The 23,808-nt window shown below is 38.2% G+C and overlaps 1 protein-coding gene across 2 annotated transcripts in view; it reads left to right on the forward strand.

The window, feature by feature from the left end:
• The first annotated feature begins 3,803 nt into the window (after positions 1 to 3,803).
• The window catches only part of LOC134754837 (DNA replication licensing factor Mcm7), a 425,513-nt gene continuing 405,508 nt past the window's right edge, over positions 3,804 to 23,808 (forward strand). For both annotated transcript variants that reach the window (XR_010128980.1, XM_063691269.1), the window contains exons 1-11: positions 3,804 to 3,951; positions 4,027 to 4,130; positions 4,213 to 4,353; positions 4,970 to 5,097; positions 5,220 to 5,311; positions 9,598 to 9,824; positions 10,658 to 10,840; positions 13,239 to 13,423; positions 15,182 to 15,350; positions 20,666 to 20,818; positions 23,511 to 23,677. Coding sequence is in view for 1 of the 2 variants with exons in the window: in XM_063691269.1 (XP_063547339.1) it covers positions 3,921 to 3,951; positions 4,027 to 4,130; positions 4,213 to 4,353; positions 4,970 to 5,097; positions 5,220 to 5,311; positions 9,598 to 9,824; positions 10,658 to 10,840; positions 13,239 to 13,423; positions 15,182 to 15,350; positions 20,666 to 20,818; positions 23,511 to 23,677 (1,580 nt within the window). In the remaining variant the exon portion in view is untranslated. The remainder of the gene's footprint in view (positions 3,952 to 4,026; positions 4,131 to 4,212; positions 4,354 to 4,969; positions 5,098 to 5,219; positions 5,312 to 9,597; positions 9,825 to 10,657; positions 10,841 to 13,238; positions 13,424 to 15,181; positions 15,351 to 20,665; positions 20,819 to 23,510; positions 23,678 to 23,808) is intronic.

Below are 23,808 nucleotides of genomic sequence, written 5' to 3' on the forward strand. Positions count from 1 at the left end.
CTACTTGGCAGTGATAGACAATCCATGGCACAACCGTCAAAGGAATTTTTTATACATACGAGGAATTATAATAAGCCGTAACAGACTACCGCACCGCACCGAGACCTTTTTTTCATACGCGTTACCAATTACATTGTCAATCAGAATGTGCGAAAAATTGTCTCGTCTACACCCACTAATCTTTTTGTGTTATCTATGGTATAGTCAATGTCATGTCATATGTCATAATGGCCGGTTTTTAGTTACCTATAATATTTTAGCATCTTTTTTAGCACATTTCAAAATTATTTAGCATATTTCTGGCACATGAATCTAGTATAACTGGATCGGTCATGAGGGGTGGGGGAAAATGACCGAACGGGATAGTCTTATGTATCTTTCAGTAGGAGTAGCAGAGAAAGCGCTGTTATTGTTTGTCCTTGTCATAGTTTCACTTTTCCACCGCTGCCACAACCGAGGTTTTACGATGTTATTCTCACATATTGCGTTAAGAGGAAGGTGTAAAATACCGTACTTACGTGTCGTGTGAAAGGTTATGTTCTCATATTTTTACTCAGAGCGGCTATTACAGCCGATTACAGAATAATTCACCATTATTTTATCAATTCAAAACGCTAACCATCACTATGTTTTATAAGAGAAAGCACAATTTCATAGAAAACAACAATAATTAAACAAGCAACGAACAAGCATGACATGTCACGTACTTATTTGTTTGCCACAATTTCGGTTGTGGCAGCGGTCGAAAAGTGAAACTATGACAAAGACAAAAAGTCATATATTGATCTCTGTCACTACTACTGAAAGATACATAAGACTATCCCGTTCGGTCATTTCGCCCCACCCCTCATGACCGATCCAGAGTTAATACTAGATTCATGTTGCGTGCACATTTGTCTGATGCTCTGCATCAGCGTACATACCAAGCCAACGTACGTTTTTCAGTGTTGACGTTCGTTGGTCTGGTGTGTACGTGGGCGCGTGGAATGATACCGCCACGCAGCGAATGGCCGGCACACGCTAAAGCCCCTCATTCACACTCCTACCTTGTAGTCCGCCTCGCAAGACTGCGTAGCAGGAATAGCTCACACACTATTCTGCTTAGCCGTCCACCAAAGGGCCTACCACGAGAGACGAAAATCGAAATTTCGCTATTTGCCTCCCTATCGCTCTTGCGATAAACTAGAATATCTAGTGCATGAATCCAGTATAACTGGATCGGTCATGAGGGGTGGGGGAAAATGACCGAACGGGATAGTCTTATGTATCTTTCAGTAGGAGTAGCAGAGAAAGCGCTGTTATTGTTTGTCCTTGTGATAGTTTCACTTTTCCACCGCTGCCACAACCGAGGTTGTGGCAAACAAATAAGTACGTGACATGTCGTGCTTGTTCGTTGCTTGTTTAATTATTGTTGTTTTGTATGAAATTGTGCTTTCTCTTATGAAATATAGTGATGGTTAGCGTTTTGAATGCTTGAACTTTGATAAAATAATGGTGAATTGTTCTGTATTAGCCCGTTTTAGCAAAAATATGAGAACATAACCTTTCACACGTAAGTACGGTATTTTACACCTTCCTCTTAACGCAATATGTGAGAATAACGTCGTAAAATTACGTTACACTCAAAGCAATGTAGAATCAAACGATTTTAATAAAAATATCACAATTATTTACGCAAATTAACCATACATTATTTGTAAAGTTATCCGCCCAAATTACGTAGGTAGGTAGGAGTCTGAGGTCAGCCATTTTTAAACTTCTTCTTAATTTAGCTGCATAACAATCACGGTAGGGATCATCATCATATACTTAAGAGTAAGTCTCTTGTCGGTGGAGCAATTTCCATGTTTCGCGGTCCTCTGCCTTCTCTTTGACAGCCTGATACGACACGACGTTGAGTTTTTCCTTTATTTGATGCATGTACGCTCTCATTGGTCTTCCCTCCTTCCTCTTTGCTTCAACTTTCCCTTCTATGATAGGGATACCAGATGAAAATATCATAATTTTATGGGTAATTTTGACCTCGAAGTTTTTTCGTACTTCTAATTCCAAAAAAAAAAATTAACAAATGTTGTGAAGACTAAATTGGTGTACATTAATTGGTGTGAATAATGTGATTGCGATTTGTGATTTTTTAAAATTAATTTAAAAGATAAAAATAAAGATAAAAAATGTTTTTATTGCACAGAACGAATACAATTGTAGTACATAGTAGGTACATATCACAAATTACAGAAAAGAGTTGGTGCATAACTGAATTGACATTCGGAGGTTCCAGGAGTCCCCGCACTAGGCTAGGCCTCTATCGCGGGAGACCAGATGTACATTTTTATGTCATGCGAGTTAACTAGAATAATATTTTTACAATAGAGGACAAAAATGAGATTCAGGTTTATATACCTGGGAATTTTTACAATTGAGGACAAAAATGAGATTCAGGTTTATATACCTGTAATAAGATAAATACAATTTCTGTTATTAGTTATTACATTATTGCTATTAAATTTGTTTCTAGGTACAACTTTAGTTTAGTTCAATTATATTCGAATGATATTTAGTCTAATCTAGCTAGTTTTATATCTATTACAGTTATGTGTTACACAGTTTTATAAAGTTACGGTATTTTAGTCTAATTTAGTTAGTTTTATATCTATTGCAGTTTTGTGTTAAACAATTTTATACAGTTACAATATTTTAGTCTAATTTAGTTAGTTTTATATCTATTACAGCTTTGTATTAAACAATTTTATAAAGTTACAATATTTTAGTCTAACTTAGTTAGTTTTGTATTTATTAGTTTTGTGTTAAACAATTTTCAAAAGTTACTAAGTTAAGTTAGTTTAAATTTACTAAACATGTTTAGTTTTGTACCACCTGCGCGAATTATAGGAGGTATTTCATTGTTCATACGCCTAAAAAGAACGGCCCATTGACATTTTATTCAACAATTTTAATACCGTCAAACAATAAGTTAACTTTGCCTCCAGGGTAATCGCCCCAACGTGATATAAAATATTGGAGTAATTTTTACCAATATGGTATCCCCACGTTTATGACGTCATCTATGTCTATCCCTTACGGGCGCACGCGGTAGGCCGCATCTATAGAAAATATACAAGATCTATGATCTAGTGATAGAGAGGCAGATAAAGAAATTACGCTTTTCGTTTTTCGCGGTAGGCCCTCGTGTCGGTGCTCTTAAAAAAAAACAATAGCTATTTTGGTGAATTTTGACCACATACACAGCGAATTCCTTTATATATTTCAACCCCGCCCGTGTTCTTAATTGTAAACAAAATGGCGGACTGCAGTCCTGCATTAAAGGGCGTAACACACCGTCGCGTGCTCTTTTGGCCGTACCATACCATTGCACAGATATCGCTTTCTCGCTCTTACTTATGGATGCGTCGCACAATGACCTTGGTGCGGTGCGATGGTGTGGTACGGCCAAAAGAGCACGCGAGTCATGAATCTAGTATAACTGGATCGGTCATGAGGGGTGGGGGAACTGACCGAACGGGATAGTCTTATTATGTAACTTTCAGCAGGAGTAGTAGAGAAAGCGCTGTTATTGTTTGTCCTTGTCACAGTCTCACATTTTTTTATTATTTCCCACCGTAAATTTAGTATGGTTTATGGTGGGCTACAATACAAATCTACTCGACCAATCATATTGTCGCATTGCGTATGTTTTGTCCCTCACGGGCGCACGCGTATAGCTGATCTATGTAATGCTAGGTCTATGTCGCGAGCCTAACGTCTAGCCATAGACAATAGTTTATTCCACCATTTTCGCGCCGTTTTATACAACTGTCATCACAATAACTATTACAAGTACTAGTACAACTGGCTTGTTGGGCATTTCTTCCGGCTACATACTTCAAATCTATTAATAAAACGTTAATTATCTCAAGATTACAATGGCTATGCGAGATTACGCTGCAGACAAAGGTATTTATTACTTTAATTTCATTAACAGTTCGTTTAGACGCACGTTGTCGAGGCTTGAGAACATCTTTGTTGCAGAAACACTGAAGAACTTCTTCGTGGATTTCTGCCAGACTGATGACGAGGGGCATAAGCACTTTAAATATGCTGAACAACTCACTAGAGTCGCTCACAGGGAACAGGTAAAACAGTTGTTATTCTATTATTTGTTATTAGGTTATGTTTGACGGTTTAATATAGCTGTAACGTTATGGTTTTGTACAGGTGGCATTTACTGTGGAGCTGGATGACTTGCATGAAACAAATGAGGATCTGGCTGAGGCGGTGCGCCAGAACACGCGTCGATACACGAGCATGGTGTCGGACGTAGTGTACGAGATGCTACCTGACTACAAACACACGGAGGTACTTATCCAAATGTATTTAGAATACAATAGAATTCAATCATATTTTATTGTATAACTGTGTACATACAAAACTGTTTTCTTTTACGTTATAAGTTTCAACAGTTGCCTGCTAGGGTCTAGGGCTAAGGGTACAATTTGATTATGGTAGGTAACCTACCTATCCTAAAGCTAAGCTTAAACTTAAGTATATACACATAGGTATCTGTTAACTTGCAGATAATTCATTAATGTCATAAAATACTTTATTAATTAGCCAGCCAGAATACTTTATTAAAGCCATTTATATCACTTTACTAGATAAATTTGCATCAACAGAGTGACAGTGTGGCAGTTCTCCATAAACATCAAATCAACATGGGTATTCCATCTGTCCAATATCTTGATCCAATGTGTATTTGAGTCTCACATTTTGCTTAATGAGAGAGTGAGACGCAATGCAAATTGGACAGATGGAATAGCATCGTAAGACAGGTACATTAAACTTGCTTGCTTAAAATTATTTTAACCAGTAACAAAGATTGAATTGATGTTTAGATCTAAATAAATTAAATCTGGGTTATTTAATTTGTTATAATTTAATGTGTAATGGTGCATTTTAATTTGTCTGGCTTCAGGTTACTGCTAAAGATGCATTAGATGTATATATTGAGCATCGCATTGTGCTGGAGGCACGGAACCACCGGATCCCAGGGGAGATGAGGGATCCCAGGAATCGGTACCCTCCAGAGCTCATCAGACGATTGTAATTGTAATTTTATAGCTTCTTGTTTTGAATAGCTATCAACTACTCGAGACACTAATCAAGTAATCAGCTATTGATTGTCTATGTATTAAACATTATCAAAAGATGTTCTCTTGTTACAGTGAAGTGTACTTCAAAGATCTGTCCAGTGCCAAGTCTGTACCAATTAGAGAAGTCAAGGCTGAACATATTGGCAAATTGACAACAGTAAGGGGTAAGATTTTAATCACCATCATTCCTGTCATCTAACATTCCTCTAATACTTTTTTCATCTCTCCTATTCGGGATTTTCGGGAAGTTCACCTTTCATACGCTGATTAACCGGGTGGAAAGTAATTTATTTTATTTGTACTTCGAGCAACGGCTAACAGCTATATATGCCATATTATTCAGTTAAAAGCTCTCACATTAGCATCCTCATTTTCACACCAAGTATTATCGAAATTAAATGTCTTGCATTGCATTATTAAAAAAAAATATACTACTTGTATTTAATATTTAAATGTAAAAAATAAAAATAAATATTTGTTAATAAATCAGTATAAATGACGATGAGTATTTAAAATATTATCATTACATTCCATTCATTGATTCATTCAGTTTCACTTTTAAGTATAATAAGGCCACATCCCAATTAAAGATCGAGTTGTAGAATTTTGTTCCCATCAAAATTAGTACAGATAAAATAAGACTAAATATGGCCATTTGGCGGCAAAATATGTACATCCATGAAACTTTGTTTTTTATCTTTATCTTGGAACTAGAAATGAGGATCTGATGAGTCCTATCAACATTTAGGGTTCTGACCCCCTTTTCGGGGGGTGTGGTCAGGGGGTTCATTTAAAGAAATGCACAGTTTACAAACTGGGCATATGAGGTGTCATTTTCGTGTAATTTTTTGCGCTGAGTCGAATGAGACCATATTCATACTTATAGGATCAATATTTTGCGAAATATGTATGGTTTTAGTTGAAGAAAATGAAAAAATCAAATATTTCAAGTCAAAGTAGGTTTTAATTAGCAAAACAATTGGAAAACTTTTATTTATTTATTTAATTTTTATTGCACAAAAGCAAATACAATCGTACAAAAGATGGGCTTAATGCTATAAGGCATTATCTACCAGTCAACCTATTGACAAAGCAGATAATTTATAGACGGTGCAACATCATATTGTAATATAAAAACAAAGAACATACTTCAATTACAACACATTTATTTGTGGCATGAGCACGAATATTTGTGCCCGAGTCACGGGTGTTTTCTATGTATTTAAGTATCTATATATTATATACATCCTTGTCTAAGTACCCACAACGCAAGCCTTATTAAACTCACTATAGGACTTAGTTAATTTGTTACTCATAATGTCGTATGATATTGATTTATACAATTAAACATGTATACAACTAATCTAAATAATACATATGCATATTACATACATATAGTATATTATAAAAATACATATACATACACATACATAAGAAATCAGATGACTCAAATTAGAAACTAAGAATTTACCATTCTGCCAGAAAAGTAGCAGTTTTTAAATGCAAATCTGTTTGGACACTGTCTAATTTTAATAGGGAGACTATTCCAATGGTGTCTACCTGAATGAAGAATGAATTGGACATGTAACCTGTTCCGTGAGATGGTATAGACAGGAAAAGGTAGCCAGCAGAGTGAAATTGACGAACGCGAGAAACTTCATAGAAGTTGAAGAAATATAGATAAGAAGAACAGATATTCGGGGAATTGGAGATCGTTAATGACAGAAAAGAGGGTGTAAAGCATGCAAATGTTGCGACAACTCGTAGGTATAGGAATCCAGCGGAAAGAGGAGACATGGTCGTATTTACAGAGACAGAAAATAAACCGAACGCAATTATTCAGTAAATGATCTAACTTGTTCAAGAGCACTACACTAGGTACAATATGCACCTAATACCAACTATGAACATGTTTAGTTATTAATATTATATTTATTTTTCGTTTTCTCCGAATTTACTCAATTCATCGTCATTGTTTTGTTCAGGGGCCATGCCTTTGTCCAAGTCCGAGTTGGAGCAAGAAAGCCCCTTGCATATTTTGCAGAAGACTGCAGCGCACTCCTGTAGGGCAGGATTTTTCTCGAGGATTTTGATGAGTTGTTTTTTACCTTTGTCGTAAACAGCGCTGGTTTATTATTTATATTACTTGATAAATAAATAAATATTATAGGACATTACGAGTACTACACAAATTGAGTCCAACAGTGAGCTTAATAAGGCTTGCGTTTTGGGTACTTAGACAAGGATATATGATACCTATATCAACCCCCTGTAGATACTTAAATACATAGAAAACACACATGACTCGGGAACAAATATTCGTGCTCATGCCACAAATTAATGAGCTGTGTAATTAAATAAAGTAAATTACGTTCTTTGTTTTTATATTACATGATGTTGCACCGCCTATAAATTATCTGCTTTGTCCAAAGGTTGACTGATAGAGAATGCCTTATAGCATTAAGTCCATCTTTTGTACGATTGTATTTTCTTTTGTGCAATAAAGATTAAATAAATAAATAAAAGTTTTCCAATTGTTTTTGCTGCTTAAAACCTACTTTTGACTTGAAATATTTGATTTTTTCATTTTCTTCAACTAAAACCATACATATTTCGCAAAATATTGATCCTATAAGTATGAATATGGTCTCATTCGATTCAGCGCATAAAATTACACGAAAATGATACCTCACATGCCCAGTTTGTAAACTGTGCATTTTTTTTAAATGAACCCCCTGACCATACCCCCCAAAAAGGGGGTCAGAACACTAAATGTTGATAGGACTCATCAGATCCTCATTTCTAGTTCCAAGATAAATATAAAAAACAAAGTTTCACGGATGTACATATTTTGCCGCCAAAATATGCAATTTTTCCTGTACTAAATGTAAATGGCGACAATTCCAGTCCCTAATTCCATAGAGTAACTTATACTAGAGCGGTACTGTCATAGTAAATTTTGTAACCCCAGTAAATTCACTGCCATCTGTCGACACACTTTAAAACTAAAAATTAAGATTTATAAAAATACGATAGAATGTATTTAAATATAGATAAATGATTTTTTTTATTTGCATTAATTATTTTTATGATTTTGACCCATGTTCTTTCACTGATATGCGTTAAAATTGTTAAATAACAAACGAAACCGTCAACGCCATCTATACGACTGTAGGCCAAAACTAGTAGCGCCCTCTGAACGAGAATCAAATTTTCTTGATTTTCGAGGCACGTTTTTTCCTTAGACTGTATCCATTTATTACGGAGTTATATCTATCTTTGCTAATTCTTTTACGCGTCCAAATATTTTCTTGTGTGTAACTTTCCTCATAGTAGTCATAGTCAAAATTAAAAGAAGAGTGTTCAACTCGGGGTAAAGTGACTATCTCACCCTCGAACAATTGAATCTTAGTGTAACTAGTACTCGACTCGCTCCCTGAGATGTACCTTGCATTTTTTTCTTATTCTACCCTAAAGTTAAATATTGTGTAAGACTTTTTTTTGTAATTATTTAGTTAACCATCTAAAAAGGTTACATTGGCATTGGTTCACTTTCCACCCTAGTTTAACAATCTACTATTATTCCAAGTTTGAAAGTGTTCCACATATAGACCTTACAGGTCTCCACTTATTCTACCCTAAAGTATTTTATTTGTTACAAGTTTTATACAATATCTTGTATAGTTTTGAAGAGTCTTTTAAACGACAGCTAAAGCAGTGGCTAATAGATCATGTTTTTTATGATTTGAATGAGTATTTTTCATTTAAAACTATAATTATAGATGTACTTATTATAAATATAAGTGATGATGTATATAATATTGTAATTATGTAAAATATTGTATACCCGAAAAGGGTAGCCGTTGGTACTATGTACTATGTATCATTTTAACATCATGTTTGACACGGTAAACAATAAACTTATTCTTATTCTGATATCCGCTCTTGAAGGTTTATTTAGGGCTCTCATTTTTCTCTTGATTATCTACATCAGTGAAGCTGCTAGGCCGAGTTTGATTACGTTTTCGTATAAATCGGGGGTGCTGAATTCATTTATGGTATCAACATTGACACCTTTCCGAAGTAAACCTAAATAAACCTTCAAGAGCGGATATCTCAAAAACTATACAAGATATCGAAAAACTTGACTTAAATAACAAAACTTGTAACAAATTAAATCTCTTTTCATTTTGTATAAATGGCCAAGACGCTCAGACGCATAGTTTCCGAGATATAATGGAAAAACCGAAAATCGGAACCTTCAAACCCCCCTCTCCCCCCCAGCACCTGGGTTACGGCCGGGGACTTTTGATATGTTCACCTCCTAACTAGTCCAAACAAAGCTACGAAGTCAAAAATTGTGTTCCAAGCATTTCCCTCTATAACTTTTTTTGGTCATTCATTTCCTGGCCTATATGTTGAGGCAGAGTTTTTGTGGGGTGTTGTGCAGGCATAGTGACGCGTTGCACGGAAGTGAAGCCGCTGCTAATGGTGGCCACGTACTCATGCGGCGCGTGCGGCGCCGAGACCTACCAGCCGGTGCGCGCGCTGCACTTCACGCCGCCGCCCGCCTGCGCCGCCGACGCCTGCCGCCTCAACAACGCCGCCGGACAGCTGCACCTACAGACGCGCGGCTCGCGCTTCCAGAAGTTCCAGGAGATCAAGATACAGGAACATGTCAGTATCAACTACTTCGCCTTAACAACTATAGTCCTACACAAATACACCGTGGGATACTAATAAAGCTCTTAACCTCATTAAAAGGCTAATTGCCATAACAATACAATCTTAATAAGTAATGCACAGCTTACTAATATTAAGACTTAGCTTAGGTGTCATAATGTAAAAAAACCGGCCAAGTGCGAGTCGGACTCGCGTTCCAAGGGTTCCGTACATTACATAATTTAAACAATGTATTTTTTATGTGAAATGTCTTTAATCAAAAACTAAGTAATTAAGTCCGACTCACGCTTGACTGCACATTTCTAATAGGTTTTCCGGTGATATATACCTATAGGTAAAGAAGAAGATTTTTCAAAATTTTTGACCCAGTAGTTTCGAAGATAAAGGGGGGGCGGGGGGATGGTCATTTTTTGCCTATTTTCTTGAATAACTTCTAAACTGTTTATCTTAAAATTATAAAAAAAATTTATTTGCGATTCTCACAATGAGCTCTTTCATTCGATATGTAACACAATATAGTTTGACAAACTTTATTTTTTAATTTTCTCATTTACCCCCAAAAGTGGCCCCCGTGTTTAAAATTAATTCGTTTACGTTACAAGTCCATCTTTGGGTCACAATCTTACATATGTGTACCAAATTTCAACTTAATTGGTCCAGTAGTTTCGGAGGAAATAGGCTGTGACAGACGGACAGACAGACGCACGAGTGATCCTATAACGGTCCCGTTTTTTCCTTTTGAGGTACGGAACCCTAAAAATGAAAAAAAAAATGCTTTTGGCCAAAATGAATGGAAGTATGTACAATGAATGATATTGTGTGTACAGTCGGATCAAGTGCCGGTGGGGCACATCCCGCGGCAGCTGGCGGTGTACTGCCGCGGCGACCAGTGCCGGCGAGCGCAGCCCGGCGACCACGTGGCGGTTACCGGCGTCTTCCTGCCGCTGCTGGGCGCCGGCTTCCGCCAGATCATGCAGGGGCTGCTCTCCGACACCTACCTTGAGGCGCACGTCAGTATAATATCTTCTCAGTGCCCTGCTCAGTGACTGTGGGAAACACGACGCCTGGGGAACTCCGCTTGGAAACGAATCCCAAGAATTGGCGTAGGCACTAGTGTTTACGAAAGCAACTGCTATTTGACCTTCCAACCCAGAGCTGATAAGTCCGGTTTCCTTACGATGTTTTTCTTCACCGAAAAAGCGACTGGTAAATATTATTGTCCGACCAAAGTTTCTGCCAAAAAACTGCTGTTTGCCTTTAGGCCGCCGGCCGCGCCGAAACTTATAACATTGTACTTTTGTACTTTCGGATCGCGTTGGGCTTGTTTTTTTTTGTTTTCTTTTCATTATCACTATATAATGATAAAAGAATTCTAATTAGTCTTTTTTACTTAGAATAGGCCATTTGACTAATTTTTGAAAATGGTTTTAATTGATTGTTTATGACTTGATAATTACACTACATTGATATTTCCGTGAAATTTCCTGTATTCAATATAAAAAAACAATGTTAAAGTTTATTTATTTTGAACGCGCCTTTAACGCTGTTTTTGCAAAGGGGCTAATCACGTGACACGTGTGACGTCACACGCGAGTAGACTCAGTCAATGACCTTAGTAAATCTTATGGTTTATGTGCATTGAATTGATTATTTCACTGTAAAATGGTATATAAATGGTGTATAGTGCCGCAATGTTCAAGTACGACTATAAAAAATCCAGATAAATTGTTTGTTTCCGTTCCAACGAATCCCAAAAAAAGAAAAATGTGGTTAAAACTAGCACGAAGAGACCCAAAGAGCATTTTAGCGCATACAAATGTTTTTATGTGTGAAGACCACTTCGATGTAAGTAATATTTAACTGTAAATAAATATGGTAGTTAAAGCAGCGGATTTTGTTGTATTTAACGAAACAAGGTATTTAATGTATTACTACATAACCTCATAACATAGCTCTTTCAGCATTAGTAGGTACTTTTTCTTTCAAACTAAAGTGCAGTATGGATATACTATTCTCGTCATCGTATTCTATATATATATCGTCGTCGTATTCGTATCATCGAAATCGAAATGTTCGTAAATAAACAATTTCTACGTATACTCACACAGCTGTTTTTACATTTCTAAGTTCCGCAGCATAGTAATCCGGATTATCTTTAAAGAAAAGTGCAACCATTAATGCGTCTATGTCTGGTAGGTTGCCGCTATCAGCTTTCACATATTTCGGCTCCATTTTGAGATTCTTATGAATATATAATAAGTCGGAATATATCAGAAAACTGTGGAACAATAACTAAAATTAACTAAATACAAATAAAACAGTTAAAACACTCAAGGCAATCAAGAATGTTTACCCGCGTGTGACGTCATCCGAGCGTTGACTAATCACAGAGCGTTCACGTCCCTGATGAAATTTCAAAAAATATTAAATTTTCTTTCGTTTATTTTCCAAAAACTAAACATAATTTACATTCAAATATAGTGAAATATACTTTATTAGTTTATTATCTTTCAGGATTACAGCAATTCGTTATTTATTTTTAATGTTGTCAAATACCCTATAGGCGTGGTCCGACTCGTACTGGTTTGTTAAACCACTAAACTTGCACATAAGTGTTTCATTGTTCATAATATGTCTAAAAAGAAGGGCCACCGACATTTCTTTAAACGAATCCAACACGTCTACACAGGCAGTTTTAGTCACATGCTGAAAATTAATACCTGTAGAATTTTTACTGTATTTTTGTAAGTTATATGTGTCTATATCTGGTGACATTTTCCAGTGTTGACCTGAACTGATTCATTAGGAATATATATCACGCGAAGTAGCTCGATTTGTGTAGAATTACCTCGCCCAACAGACGTACATTTTTTTTGCTATATTTTCGTTTGTACACTAAACAGAAAATTGAGAGAGTCAATTCGTAAATAACGAAATGAGTGCAACATAATACCTTAGGCCCACTTGCACCACTCCACTAACCCGGGGTTAACCGGTTAAACCTGGAGCTACCATGGTTACCAGTACAATTTGACACAGGGTCAACTGTTTAACCGGTTAACCCCGGGTTAGTGGGATGGTGCAAGTGGCCCTTAGTTAGTTAAGTGTAATTTCAGTGTACACTGATTTATACCGTGTAGTCCAACTTCGAACAAAAATAATGAGCGAATCTCTGGTAAAAACAAGTGACTACGTGACAGATTTAAGCATGTTTGCTATGGACGGAAAATGCGTCCGAGATTTTGAATTTGGAACGAGGATTATAAAATGTTTGAAGTTGGGCTACTGGGTCTAAAGTAAAAAGACACCTTCCTTATAGGTAGTGTGGTATGGTGTGGTGTGGTTGTGGTACTCGTAATTAGGTAGAGTTGTATTGTAGAGTTGTTGTATGGGCGTGCGCATGCGCAGGGAGTGTTGTGCGTGAACGCGAGCGACGAGTGCGAGAGCGCGGAGGCGCTGTCCGAGGAGGAGCTGGCTGAGCTGGCGGAGGAGCAGCTGTACGCGCGCATGGCGCGCTCGCTGGCGCCCGAGATCTACGGCCACGAGGACGTCAAGAAGGCGCTGCTGCTACTGCTGGTCGGCGGCGTCGACAGGTGTGCCTCTGCTCTACCTACCTACCTACGCTACTACTTACTTACACCACTATATACACCGCGGTTTTTTAAAGTCCGTTAATTTCAAGGGTGCATTCCTGAGCTTAAGTAACTTATTTTGATTTTTAATAAACTGATCGGCGATTGGCCCTAGTTACTACACCTGATGGAAAGTGAAGACCGGGCCTAAGATAGAGCTCACCGGGTCAGTAATAGAGCCTATTCACTTTATCAAAGAGACCGGTATTCTAATTAACCATTTTCGCTCGTAGGGACGAGCATGTATAAAGCCAGTGCCTTAAGACCTCGTTACATATTGATTAGTTTAGTACCTATGAGTTTATACATTTGCTACTAAACGCAAGTACTATCTCGGACGATATTCGAATTCGTTTGGTGGATTTGAATATGATGTCCGCGATACAGCAACGCTATTAATTACTTTTTAGGAAATAATAATAATAATTAAAGATTAACTATGCCGTTCAGTTTCGTTAAATGTACTCGTACTTAGCTATTCCCCGAAGTTAACGGAGTTTAAAAAACACCGTGTAAATAGGAAATTCTTACATAAACCAACCTAGTCGTAGCTACAGTCATTTCAATTTGCTTATTTAAAGCTCGGCCATATCGGAGAGGGTTCGAGCGCGCCGCGAGGAGCGTTCGTACGCACAAGGGTTTGATGTTGGATGTATACAACTGAGGAGTGTCTTCTCAAAAGGGCTTATTTTTGTATGGTGTTCATAGAGAAATAAGCCCTTTTGAAAAGACTCTCCTCAACTATACATGTTTAAATCTTGTTGAGACATTAAATTACCTATCTTTAGTTGCTGATTTCCCTTCACTGTATTGTAACTGTAAACGATTACAGGAGGTCCTTGGAGCTTTAGTGGAATAATGGGAAGGCACTTCTTTAAAATAACAACATATTTATTATTAAATTTACATTCACAATATTAAAATGACATCTTTCTTGCAAAACAGTTAGAAGGAGAGTGACTTATCAATTTGAAAGCCATTGACATATTCTTTTTTGATATTCTATATTCGAAATCAGCTTTGTCAAACTCGAGTCGATTGCTCATAAAACCTGTTTACACCAGCAGTAATGATTGAACGTATGATTGAGTTACAGCAGTTATTACACTAAAGTTTGTCAATGCTGTTGTATGCAAATTGCAATACTGAGATGGTTGTAGTTGTGGTACTATCTTCAACCGTGGAAGTATCTTATAGTTACAGTTTTAACAGTGTAACTGTTTCAATAAAAAACACACTGCCTTTATTTTAGCCAAAGGGTTATTGATAGTAGGTATAAAGTTTAAGCAAAAAAAATCGTCCCCCTTCGTTTGACTCCTGAAGTAGAAGGCGCTGTATTGTATTGTATGTTTTGTGGTAACTGGATTGTCAAACATTAACTTTTAACAACAAAGTTACTGCATAATGAACGGAGCCGAATATACGCACGCCAAATACAAAGCACGAATTTGTCCTAGAGTCGAAGCAAGCTAACTCTGCATGTCGTTTGCCAACACAAAGTGTTGCAATATCATAATATACGTCACATTTGTATAAAACTAACACGTTTATTATGACACTCGTCACTTGTCAAAGTCGTTGCAGAGTTAGCTTGGTCAGACTATCTTATGTAGTGTAGTGTAGGTACCTATAATAAATGAATCCATTTACCTGCCTATATCAGCAGGCGAGTGGAAAGTAAAAACATGGTAAGTAGTTATGTATGATTGGTTATTGCAGGCGGCCGAACGGTATGAAGATCCGCGGCAACATCAACATCTGCCTGATGGGCGACCCGGGCGTGGCCAAGTCGCAGCTGCTCAACTACATCGACCGTCTGGCGCCGCGCAGCCAGTACACCACCGGCCGCGGCTCCTCGGGCGTCGGCCTCACTGCTGCCGTCATGAAGGTACACCGTACACCGTACCGACCACTCACTTCTCACCTATCCTCTATCTATCTATCCTGTACCTACCCTACCCTACCTACCTACCTACTATTTCAACATTATGTTCTCAACGAGGAGGAGCTTCTCTATTCGGTTGTATGCTTGTTACTTCAGAACTCACCATACTTATCGCGATTTTACAGTTTTTGTCTATAAACCAAGCATTTACATTTAAATAGTACTATATGGTGAAACGGAACTGCTCAACTGCTGAAGACCAGAATGGAACTCCTGTACGGCAAAAGTTTTTTTAAAGTCTTGAAACTAATTGTAATTGTTATGTTATTTACAACCACAGATTTAATATATACGCTAGATGACGCCAATACCACGATTTGTATTGAAACCAAGCGTGCTGACTTTCATACAAAATTTACGCATAATATAATTTTAAAATTACTTATCTGTGATAGGAAATATGTTCTTGCCTTTGGGTGCTAGCAATTTTTGGGCTGTTGCAGTTAATTATCACGCAACGAAGCATTTTTTAAGTTTTTAAGGACGTCCGGCTGCAACAACCGGCGGCGTGGACTATAAAAAGCGACGGTCAACCTCGACGAATGGTCGGGGTACGGACGCGCGAAGTAGATGGCTTTGCGTCTTCTATGGTATATTCATTTCTGTGTTTACAACCATAGTGCATCTCGTTGTGGTTGTAAATAATTCAAATAGCATTTCACACTGTTTTGAGAAGTCGATTTTTTTTGTATTAAAGATTATTTTAATATGTTTGCCTTTGATAGTGCTACAGTTGAGGGTGGCATAGCGTTCGAAAGTCAAAGAGTTCGGATCGACAGCTTCATCACAAGCTTAGTCTGGGCGGAAGGGGAAGTCTCGGAATATAGGGCAACCAATACATTGTACGACTCTTCTCTTTTCGCAAACACTATAATTATATTCGTATATGCCCACTTGTACAAAACATTGACATTTTATTTGAATATAAGTGCGCGGCGGTTCAATTTAGCCGCGTCCACCTTTGGGCACGTATTTCAAATGAACTATTACAGTAAAAGTCGGTCAGCATACTCAGCATTCAAAGGAGCATATATAACAACGCGCTATAAGTATCTTACAAATGGAGATACAATTATTACATTTCGCGTTTAAAAATATTTGCTACGCCCCTAATTGTTTTACATATGTGACGTTATCAAGCATAGGAGCTTGTTGTCGATGGCCCTCAAATAAATCAGCCTGCCGTCTTTGAAAAATCGATTAACATATATAAGTTTTTAGCATTTTATTTTTGGTACAAGCCTTTATCGCTAACTGTACTTTTCTTTCCACACGCAAGTATTCTAGCAACCCCAAACACAATTAGTTGCGTTGTTTTACCATATATTGTAACGGTGCGTGTCACGGAACGTTACACTACCAACTTTTGTATTATTCCTGGCACAATACAAATCCTAAATTCGCCATTCAAATTCAAATCTTTCTTCGAATCCATATCGTTGGTTAAAATTTTCAGTTCAATACAAAACTTCGATCAGTAAACATCTATTTCTTACATAGTATTTAAAATTTAATATTTTGTAGAGCGCGGTAAGAGCGTGACTTTCAATTTGGAGGTCGCAGGTTCAAACCCCGGCTCGTACCGATGAGTTTTTCGGAACTTGTGTACGAAATATCATTTAATATTTACCAGTCGCTTTTCGGTGAAGGAAAACATCGCGAGGAAACCGGGCTAATCCTAACAAGGCCTAGTTCCCCCTCTGGGTTGGAAGGTCAGATGGCAATCGCTTTCGTAAAAACTAGTGCCTACGTCAATTCTTAGGATTAGTTGTCAAGCGGACCACAGGCTCCTATGAGCCGTGGCAAAATGCCGGGATAACGCGAGGAAGATGATGATGATGATATTGTGATGTTATCTATAGTAAATCCATAATGAACACAAGTGCAATGTGTATTGTGCACAACCTATTGTAACCAGGAGTCGTAGCACGGTACGCTTATCACCATGCCTGTCACGTTCTAACAAGTATGTGAGTGCGAAAGTGACGGACTTAGTGATAGGGAAACCATGCTGCGCGGGCAGCGCACCTCTAGTCTACCTACATTCGAATTAATTGTAAGTTTTTATAATAATGAAGTCATTTAAGAAAGTGTTTTATATGTGTTATGGCATCAGACAGCTAACTCTCGTCTGTATTGCTGGGTACAGGTGCCTTTTATTACCAATTAATAAATACCCACGTCGCCCTGGTTCCCTGCCTTTCATTTCCTACATCCTGTTGAGGGAGGCCTATCACTGACCTGCCCCCTCACATATATACAGTTCCCGTGACCACCTCCCGTCTCCATTATCAGATCAGCTCCATGTCATAATATTTCATTGTCATCCGATTTACATATGTATGCATAATTTCAGCTCAATCGTAAATCGGGAAGTGGGTTAAATTTAGTTTCCAAGATTTAACCGACGCTAACATACTAACAGGACAAGTTAAATAAAAACTTGTAAAAAAAATAGAAAATACTTGGAAGATAAAAAAAATGTCGGGGAAATGTGTAAGCTAAACAAAAAAAATTGTTTCCTCAGGTAGTTTCGTTAGTTACCTTGTGTCCTATGCCTTCAGAGCGGTAATAGCAGTCGACTCGTTGGCGGGACCGGGACCTTATGGCATGGCTTAATAAGTTATATAATAATTTCTAAGAAAAAAAAAACACCGACTTCAATGGGGGTTCCGTTGAAAGGTTACTTATTGTTGATGGTGTACTCCAGACAATGAAATGAAAAAGACAGCATTTTTTGCCTGACTAAAAGGAGGTAAAACCACCCACTTTTCTAGTAGCATTTCGTTTCTGTAAGGGTCACAGTTCTAACCCGGACGGTTATGTGGGACTCAGGGCTGTATAGAGGCCCCACTACCCACTAAACCCCATGGTGTCCTCTCGCCGCTTTGGTGGCGGGGTTACGGGGAAGCTCGCGCAATGCGTCCGCGACCGTCCTGAAAGAAAACTGTTTTCATACATTTACTATGGAGAAAAAGTAAAACTTTATTCTCATTTATCTGTCACCCTAATTCGTCCTCCTATGAAAACAACCAATCCTTCAATGAAACAGAACTGATTAGCGTGAAAGAAAAATGTAAATAAAGTTCACTTTTTCGCCATAGTAAATGTATGAAAACTGTTTTCTTTAATTTATGGCTTTTTTGTACATTACCGAAAGTTGACCCCAAGGAAACTATTGATACTGGATAGAAATGAAATCGATTCACATAAAAAAAATACATGTAAAAAAAACTTTTTTGATTTTCATACAAATTGTATGGGGAAAGTTTTTCTCGATTTATGGCTTTTCTAGCCGGAAATTTCTTTTTGGTCCTATAGAAGCTTTTGATCCTGGACAGGAATGGGATCGATTGGCAACAAAAAAAAAAGTTTGTCAAAAATGACCATTTCCTCGCACCCTGTATGTTTTTTCCAAAATCTGTAAACGCCAATCTTCATTAATTTGAAATCGAAGGAAGGTCTGCTAAGACCGTTTTCGCCTAGCAACACAATACAATCTGGTAGCTGCCCTCACTGACCCAAAATATATTTCCACCCTGTATGTATGCCTTTCACATTTGAGGAGTTCCCTCGGTTCCTTATCATCAGAACTCGAGCTTGACAAAAATGTGTCTTGAAAACTTAACTTGCTTAACAAACATAAAAAAGAAGACAAATCGCCAAATGTGATCTATGCGTCATTAAAGAGTTCCATTCTGATATTTCTGATCATCATCAGTAGCTCCACTTCATCAAATGTCACTTATTTAAATGGAAATGCTGGATTTGTTGATAAAAATACAAAAATCACTATATGTATGCCTTTCACATTTGAGGAGTTCCCTCGATTCCTCATGGATCCCATCATCAGAACTCGAGCTTGACAAAAATGTGTCTTGAAAACCTAACTTGCTTAACAAACATAACGAAGAGGACAAATCGCCAAACGTGAACTATGCGTCATGGAAGTTCCGTTCTGATCATCATCAGCAGTTCCACTTCATCAAATGTCACGTTTTTAATTGTAAATGCTTGATTTGTTAATGAAAATACTAAAATCACTATATGTATGCCTTTCACATTTGAGGAATTCCCTCGATTCCTCATGGATCCCATCATCAGAACTGCGTTTTGACAAAAACGGGACCAATCTGTATATATATACTTACAATCAAAAAAAGAATTTTCAAAATTGGTCCAGAAATGGAGTTATGGAGTAACAAACATTTAAAAAAAAACAACCGAATTGAGAACCTCCTCCTTTTGAAATCTTGAAGTCGGTTAAAAAATAAGACATGGCGGGAAAATCAGTAAGCCAAACAAAAAAATCAGTTTCCTCAGGTAGGTTCGTTAGTTACCTTGTGTCCCTCAGAGCGGAAATAGGAGCCCCGCAAAGCGTGACTACTTATCAGGGACCGGCCCGCTATCCCTTATCGGGGTTTTATAAGGGTATTGCATAAGGCTTAACTCACCATACCCTTTGCCAGACGAAACCCTTTGTTTTGCTTTTAAAAACCCTTATATAAAGCTACTACATTTGAGTAATCGGTAGCCCAAATACCCTTACAAAACCCTTATCATCCGCTCACCAACACCTTGCATATTGCTTATAAGGGTTAGCCTTATAAAGGGCTTCACTTTTAGCATATAAGCGTGCTAATTTAAGTCGTCTACCTTGTTCATAAAGCACACATTACTTCGAATCCGAGCGATCGTCGGCGGCGACGGCGGCGTTCTTTGACTAGGCACGTATTTTCTTTCCTTTTCATACACTACCGTAGATATATACTAATCCTGTCTCTTTCACGCAAAGGGAAACCTTAATAAAAAGCGCTTAAAGATAAGGGTAACCCTTATTAAGGGCTAGCCTTATTTTTGGTTAGCTTTTCGGTAAGGGTTAGTCAAAGGTAGGGGTATGAATGGCCTTGCAGTTCAGAAGGGAAAGTCTTTCAATGTGTTAGCCGTGTTTAAGTGTCGCCCATTGAAAGGGTTTTATCGCGGAAAGGGTTGTCCGGTCCCTGCTACTTATTATTATAACCTGCGGAAAAATACCTTACAACAATCCACCTGGACTTTGAATATTATGAGTAAAAGATTTTATGACTAACAATACTGATGACCTGCAAAAATCGGAACTGGAATTTATGTTGTAAAATTTTATGACTATTGACAATAAAAATTATGATGGAAAACGTTATGGACTGAAAAAATCGGAACTATAAATGTATGGGAACCAATAGAGAGCCATGTTAAAAGGTAGTTGTATCGGTTGGCAGGATCCGTTTACAGGCGAGATGATGCTGGAAGGCGGCGCGCTGGTGCTGGCCGACCAGGGCGTGTGCTGCATCGACGAGTTCGACAAGATGGCCGACGCCGACCGCACCGCCATCCACGAGGTCATGGAGCAGCAGACCATTAGCATCGCAAAGGTGACACCACTGACACCGACACCGACGCCTGCAGCCTTCCTTCACTTAGGCTTCGTTCACACGGCATTTTCCTGCACGATTTTTTGCAGTATACGTCTTAAAGGATAAATAGTGGCACATACTTTGTGCATAGAACCATTCACACGGCGTTTGTACTGCAAAAAAACGTACATTGTTTATACGTTTAAACGGATACTCGCCGGACTTGTCAAGCAAATCGAATGAACTTTGACGTATTCGGTTTGCAGTGGCGAGTAGTATAGGTAGTTCTATTTCATTGACACGGCACGATTTTGTACGTTTTTTTATCGAACAAGCGTCTATAGTACTCGAGCGTTTTTCGGAGGGATCGCTAGTATTTTGTTTGTAATTTCGTGGTTACTTCAAAACGGTTGACGAATCTTCTATAGATAACAAATCATTAATTAATTTAGTGGAAAAAAACTTTCAATAGACATCCGAAATAAATTAAAAAACTTTGTTTCATCGTTCCTAAGTTAGCGTACCTATAAATTTTCAAATGTTTTATTACGCACAGTTTTTTTATTTATGGGATGTACCCAAAACCTTCTATTTTGTCAGCGGCGTAACCGTTATGTTATGGCCATCGATACCAAAATAAAAGTAGGATGAAGCGTGGATCCATCATCACAGACGTCTGCTGAGTCTGCTCACTGCAACAACTGCGTGAAAACTGTGGCTATTCGGCGTGAAAACGGTTTTTAAACGAATGAAAATCTACCGTGTGAACATCTGACTGGTTGTGCGTGTAAAATCGAATACGTGAAAAAACGTGCAGGACGTTGCCGTGTGAACCTAGCCTTAGGGCCAGTTGCATCACCCACAGTTAACAGACTGAACAACGTCACCTCACGCACCTCAGATCCGATCAAACTGCTAATACAATAACATTTTGCAAACGCTTTAACGGTGACAGACGGTTTGGTGCAACCGACCCTTACTCTGCTTTTTTGGACACTAGACACACTGTATAAGATAGGTAGTACTAGTACCACCTATCTTATACAGCGTGTACTAGTACCACCTATCTTATACAGCGTGTCTCCCACCATGGGGCTCTAAATGCAGGGCTTCATTCTACTCTCTAAATCGAGCTACTTTTACTATAGAATCGCAAAAAAATAATTGTTTTTCCATAGAAAACATCGACATCTGATCAGCCAAATTAACATATGAAAATGGTTTTTTTTTGTGATTTCGGGGTTGATTCCGTATCCCGTAATAAAAGTCGCTCGGTTTAGCGAATAGAAACCCTGTATTTAAAGCTCCATGGTGGGAGGCGCGCGTAAAATGAGAAAGGAACATTAAGTTCTTATTCTACCTATATATGCGTGAAAAGGCGGCCTTACGCTTAGATCATCGCCACATTATAGTAGACCCAAACCAAACGGACGACCGGGGTCGTAAAACTTCTCATTCACGCTCGCATGGTCGAAAGTAGAGTGAGAGAGATAGATATATGATCCCAGTCGTCCGTTTGGTTTGGGTCTACTATAGTAAAGTTGATCAGCTAGAGCATATGATACCCATTGTTGAAGTAAAATCACTATATACCAATATTGGCAATATTACCAATAAATGTGTTGAAATCTAGTGAAAAGTCCCACTTTGTCGTTGAAAATATAGTTTGTCAAAGGTAGATTTGACAAAGAATATCTGAATTTATAGCAAATTGACCTGAATATCTATTCAGGTGCTGAATTTCTTAAAAAACAAGCGCACATGTTGTCATCACGGTTTATGAGATACAGCCTGGTAACAGACAGACGGACAGTGGAATCTTAGTAATAGAGTCCCGTTTTTACCCTTTGGGTACGGAACTCTAAAAAGTAATCACGGAACCATATACATTAGACACACGTAGGGAACTTTTGAAATGTTTACGTTTCCCATTCGTAGAGTGTCCTAAGAGCAAAATCCAACTATCTATATCTCTTTCGCTCACTACTTTTCATATGTATGTGGTGGTCCAAAAATTGTGGGTTCACCCTCGGGTTGTGCTTTAGGTATCAATTTCGGTTAGGGTCCGTTTCATACAGACAAGTGGTTAATAAGGATATTCGCTGACTGAATATGTTTGACGAGGATGTATTTGCAAAATGGCATAAAATCGTCAAATGAAGGAGTTTAATAATAAATAATACTTCGTTTTAAAGAACATATTAACTATTTACTTAAATAAAACAAAATTGGGCGATATCGTGACCATTTTATGAGAAAAGTTATCTTAAAAAAGAAAAACGTTAAATTCTTAAAAATTTGCTTCTTTGGTGACAGATTGCACAAAACTATAAGTGATAGCACTGTAGTGTGTATAAGAGATACATAGCAAATTTATTAAGGATCACTTCGTTCCTACACACCTTTTCTGTATCTTGAACGGTTTCCTTCAAAATTGAGAAAAACTGCGTTTCGGGCCCTTTGCGGGGATGTGTTTGGGGGGGGGGGGGGGGGTTTGACGCATAGGGGGGAGGGGTGGGGAGGGTTGATGAAAAATAACTTCGGGCCATAACGTACATATCCCAGTTAAAAAAAGTCTTCCATTAATTTTTCCGTAATTTTAGCTAATTTCCCTCAATTATATTGCATGCGGAATATTAGTTAGAGTGCAGCTAACAGCTAGGATCGAGTGTTTGTTTGTATTGATTGATTGGCGTTGTGTGATTGGCAGGCGGGTATAATGACGTGCCTGAACGCGCGCGTGTCGATCCTGGCGGCCGCGAACCCCGCCTACGGCCGCTACAACCCCAAGCGCAGCGTCGAGCAGAACATCCAGCTGCCCGCCGCGCTGCTGTCGCGGTTCGACCTGCTGTGGCTCATCCGCGACCAGCCTAATCGGTGGGTTCACTTAAACCTAACACTTTAGTACCCACCCAGTTAAACGACCACCACTCACACTCATATCTACCTTGTCACTGTGCCCTATCACTTCTGACAATTGTGACTAATTTAACACGGCACATTAACGT

Source organism: Cydia strobilella, chromosome Z, assembly GCF_947568885.1.
Source record: "Cydia strobilella chromosome Z, ilCydStro3.1, whole genome shotgun sequence".
NCBI lineage: Eukaryota > Metazoa > Arthropoda > Insecta > Lepidoptera > Tortricidae > Cydia > Cydia strobilella.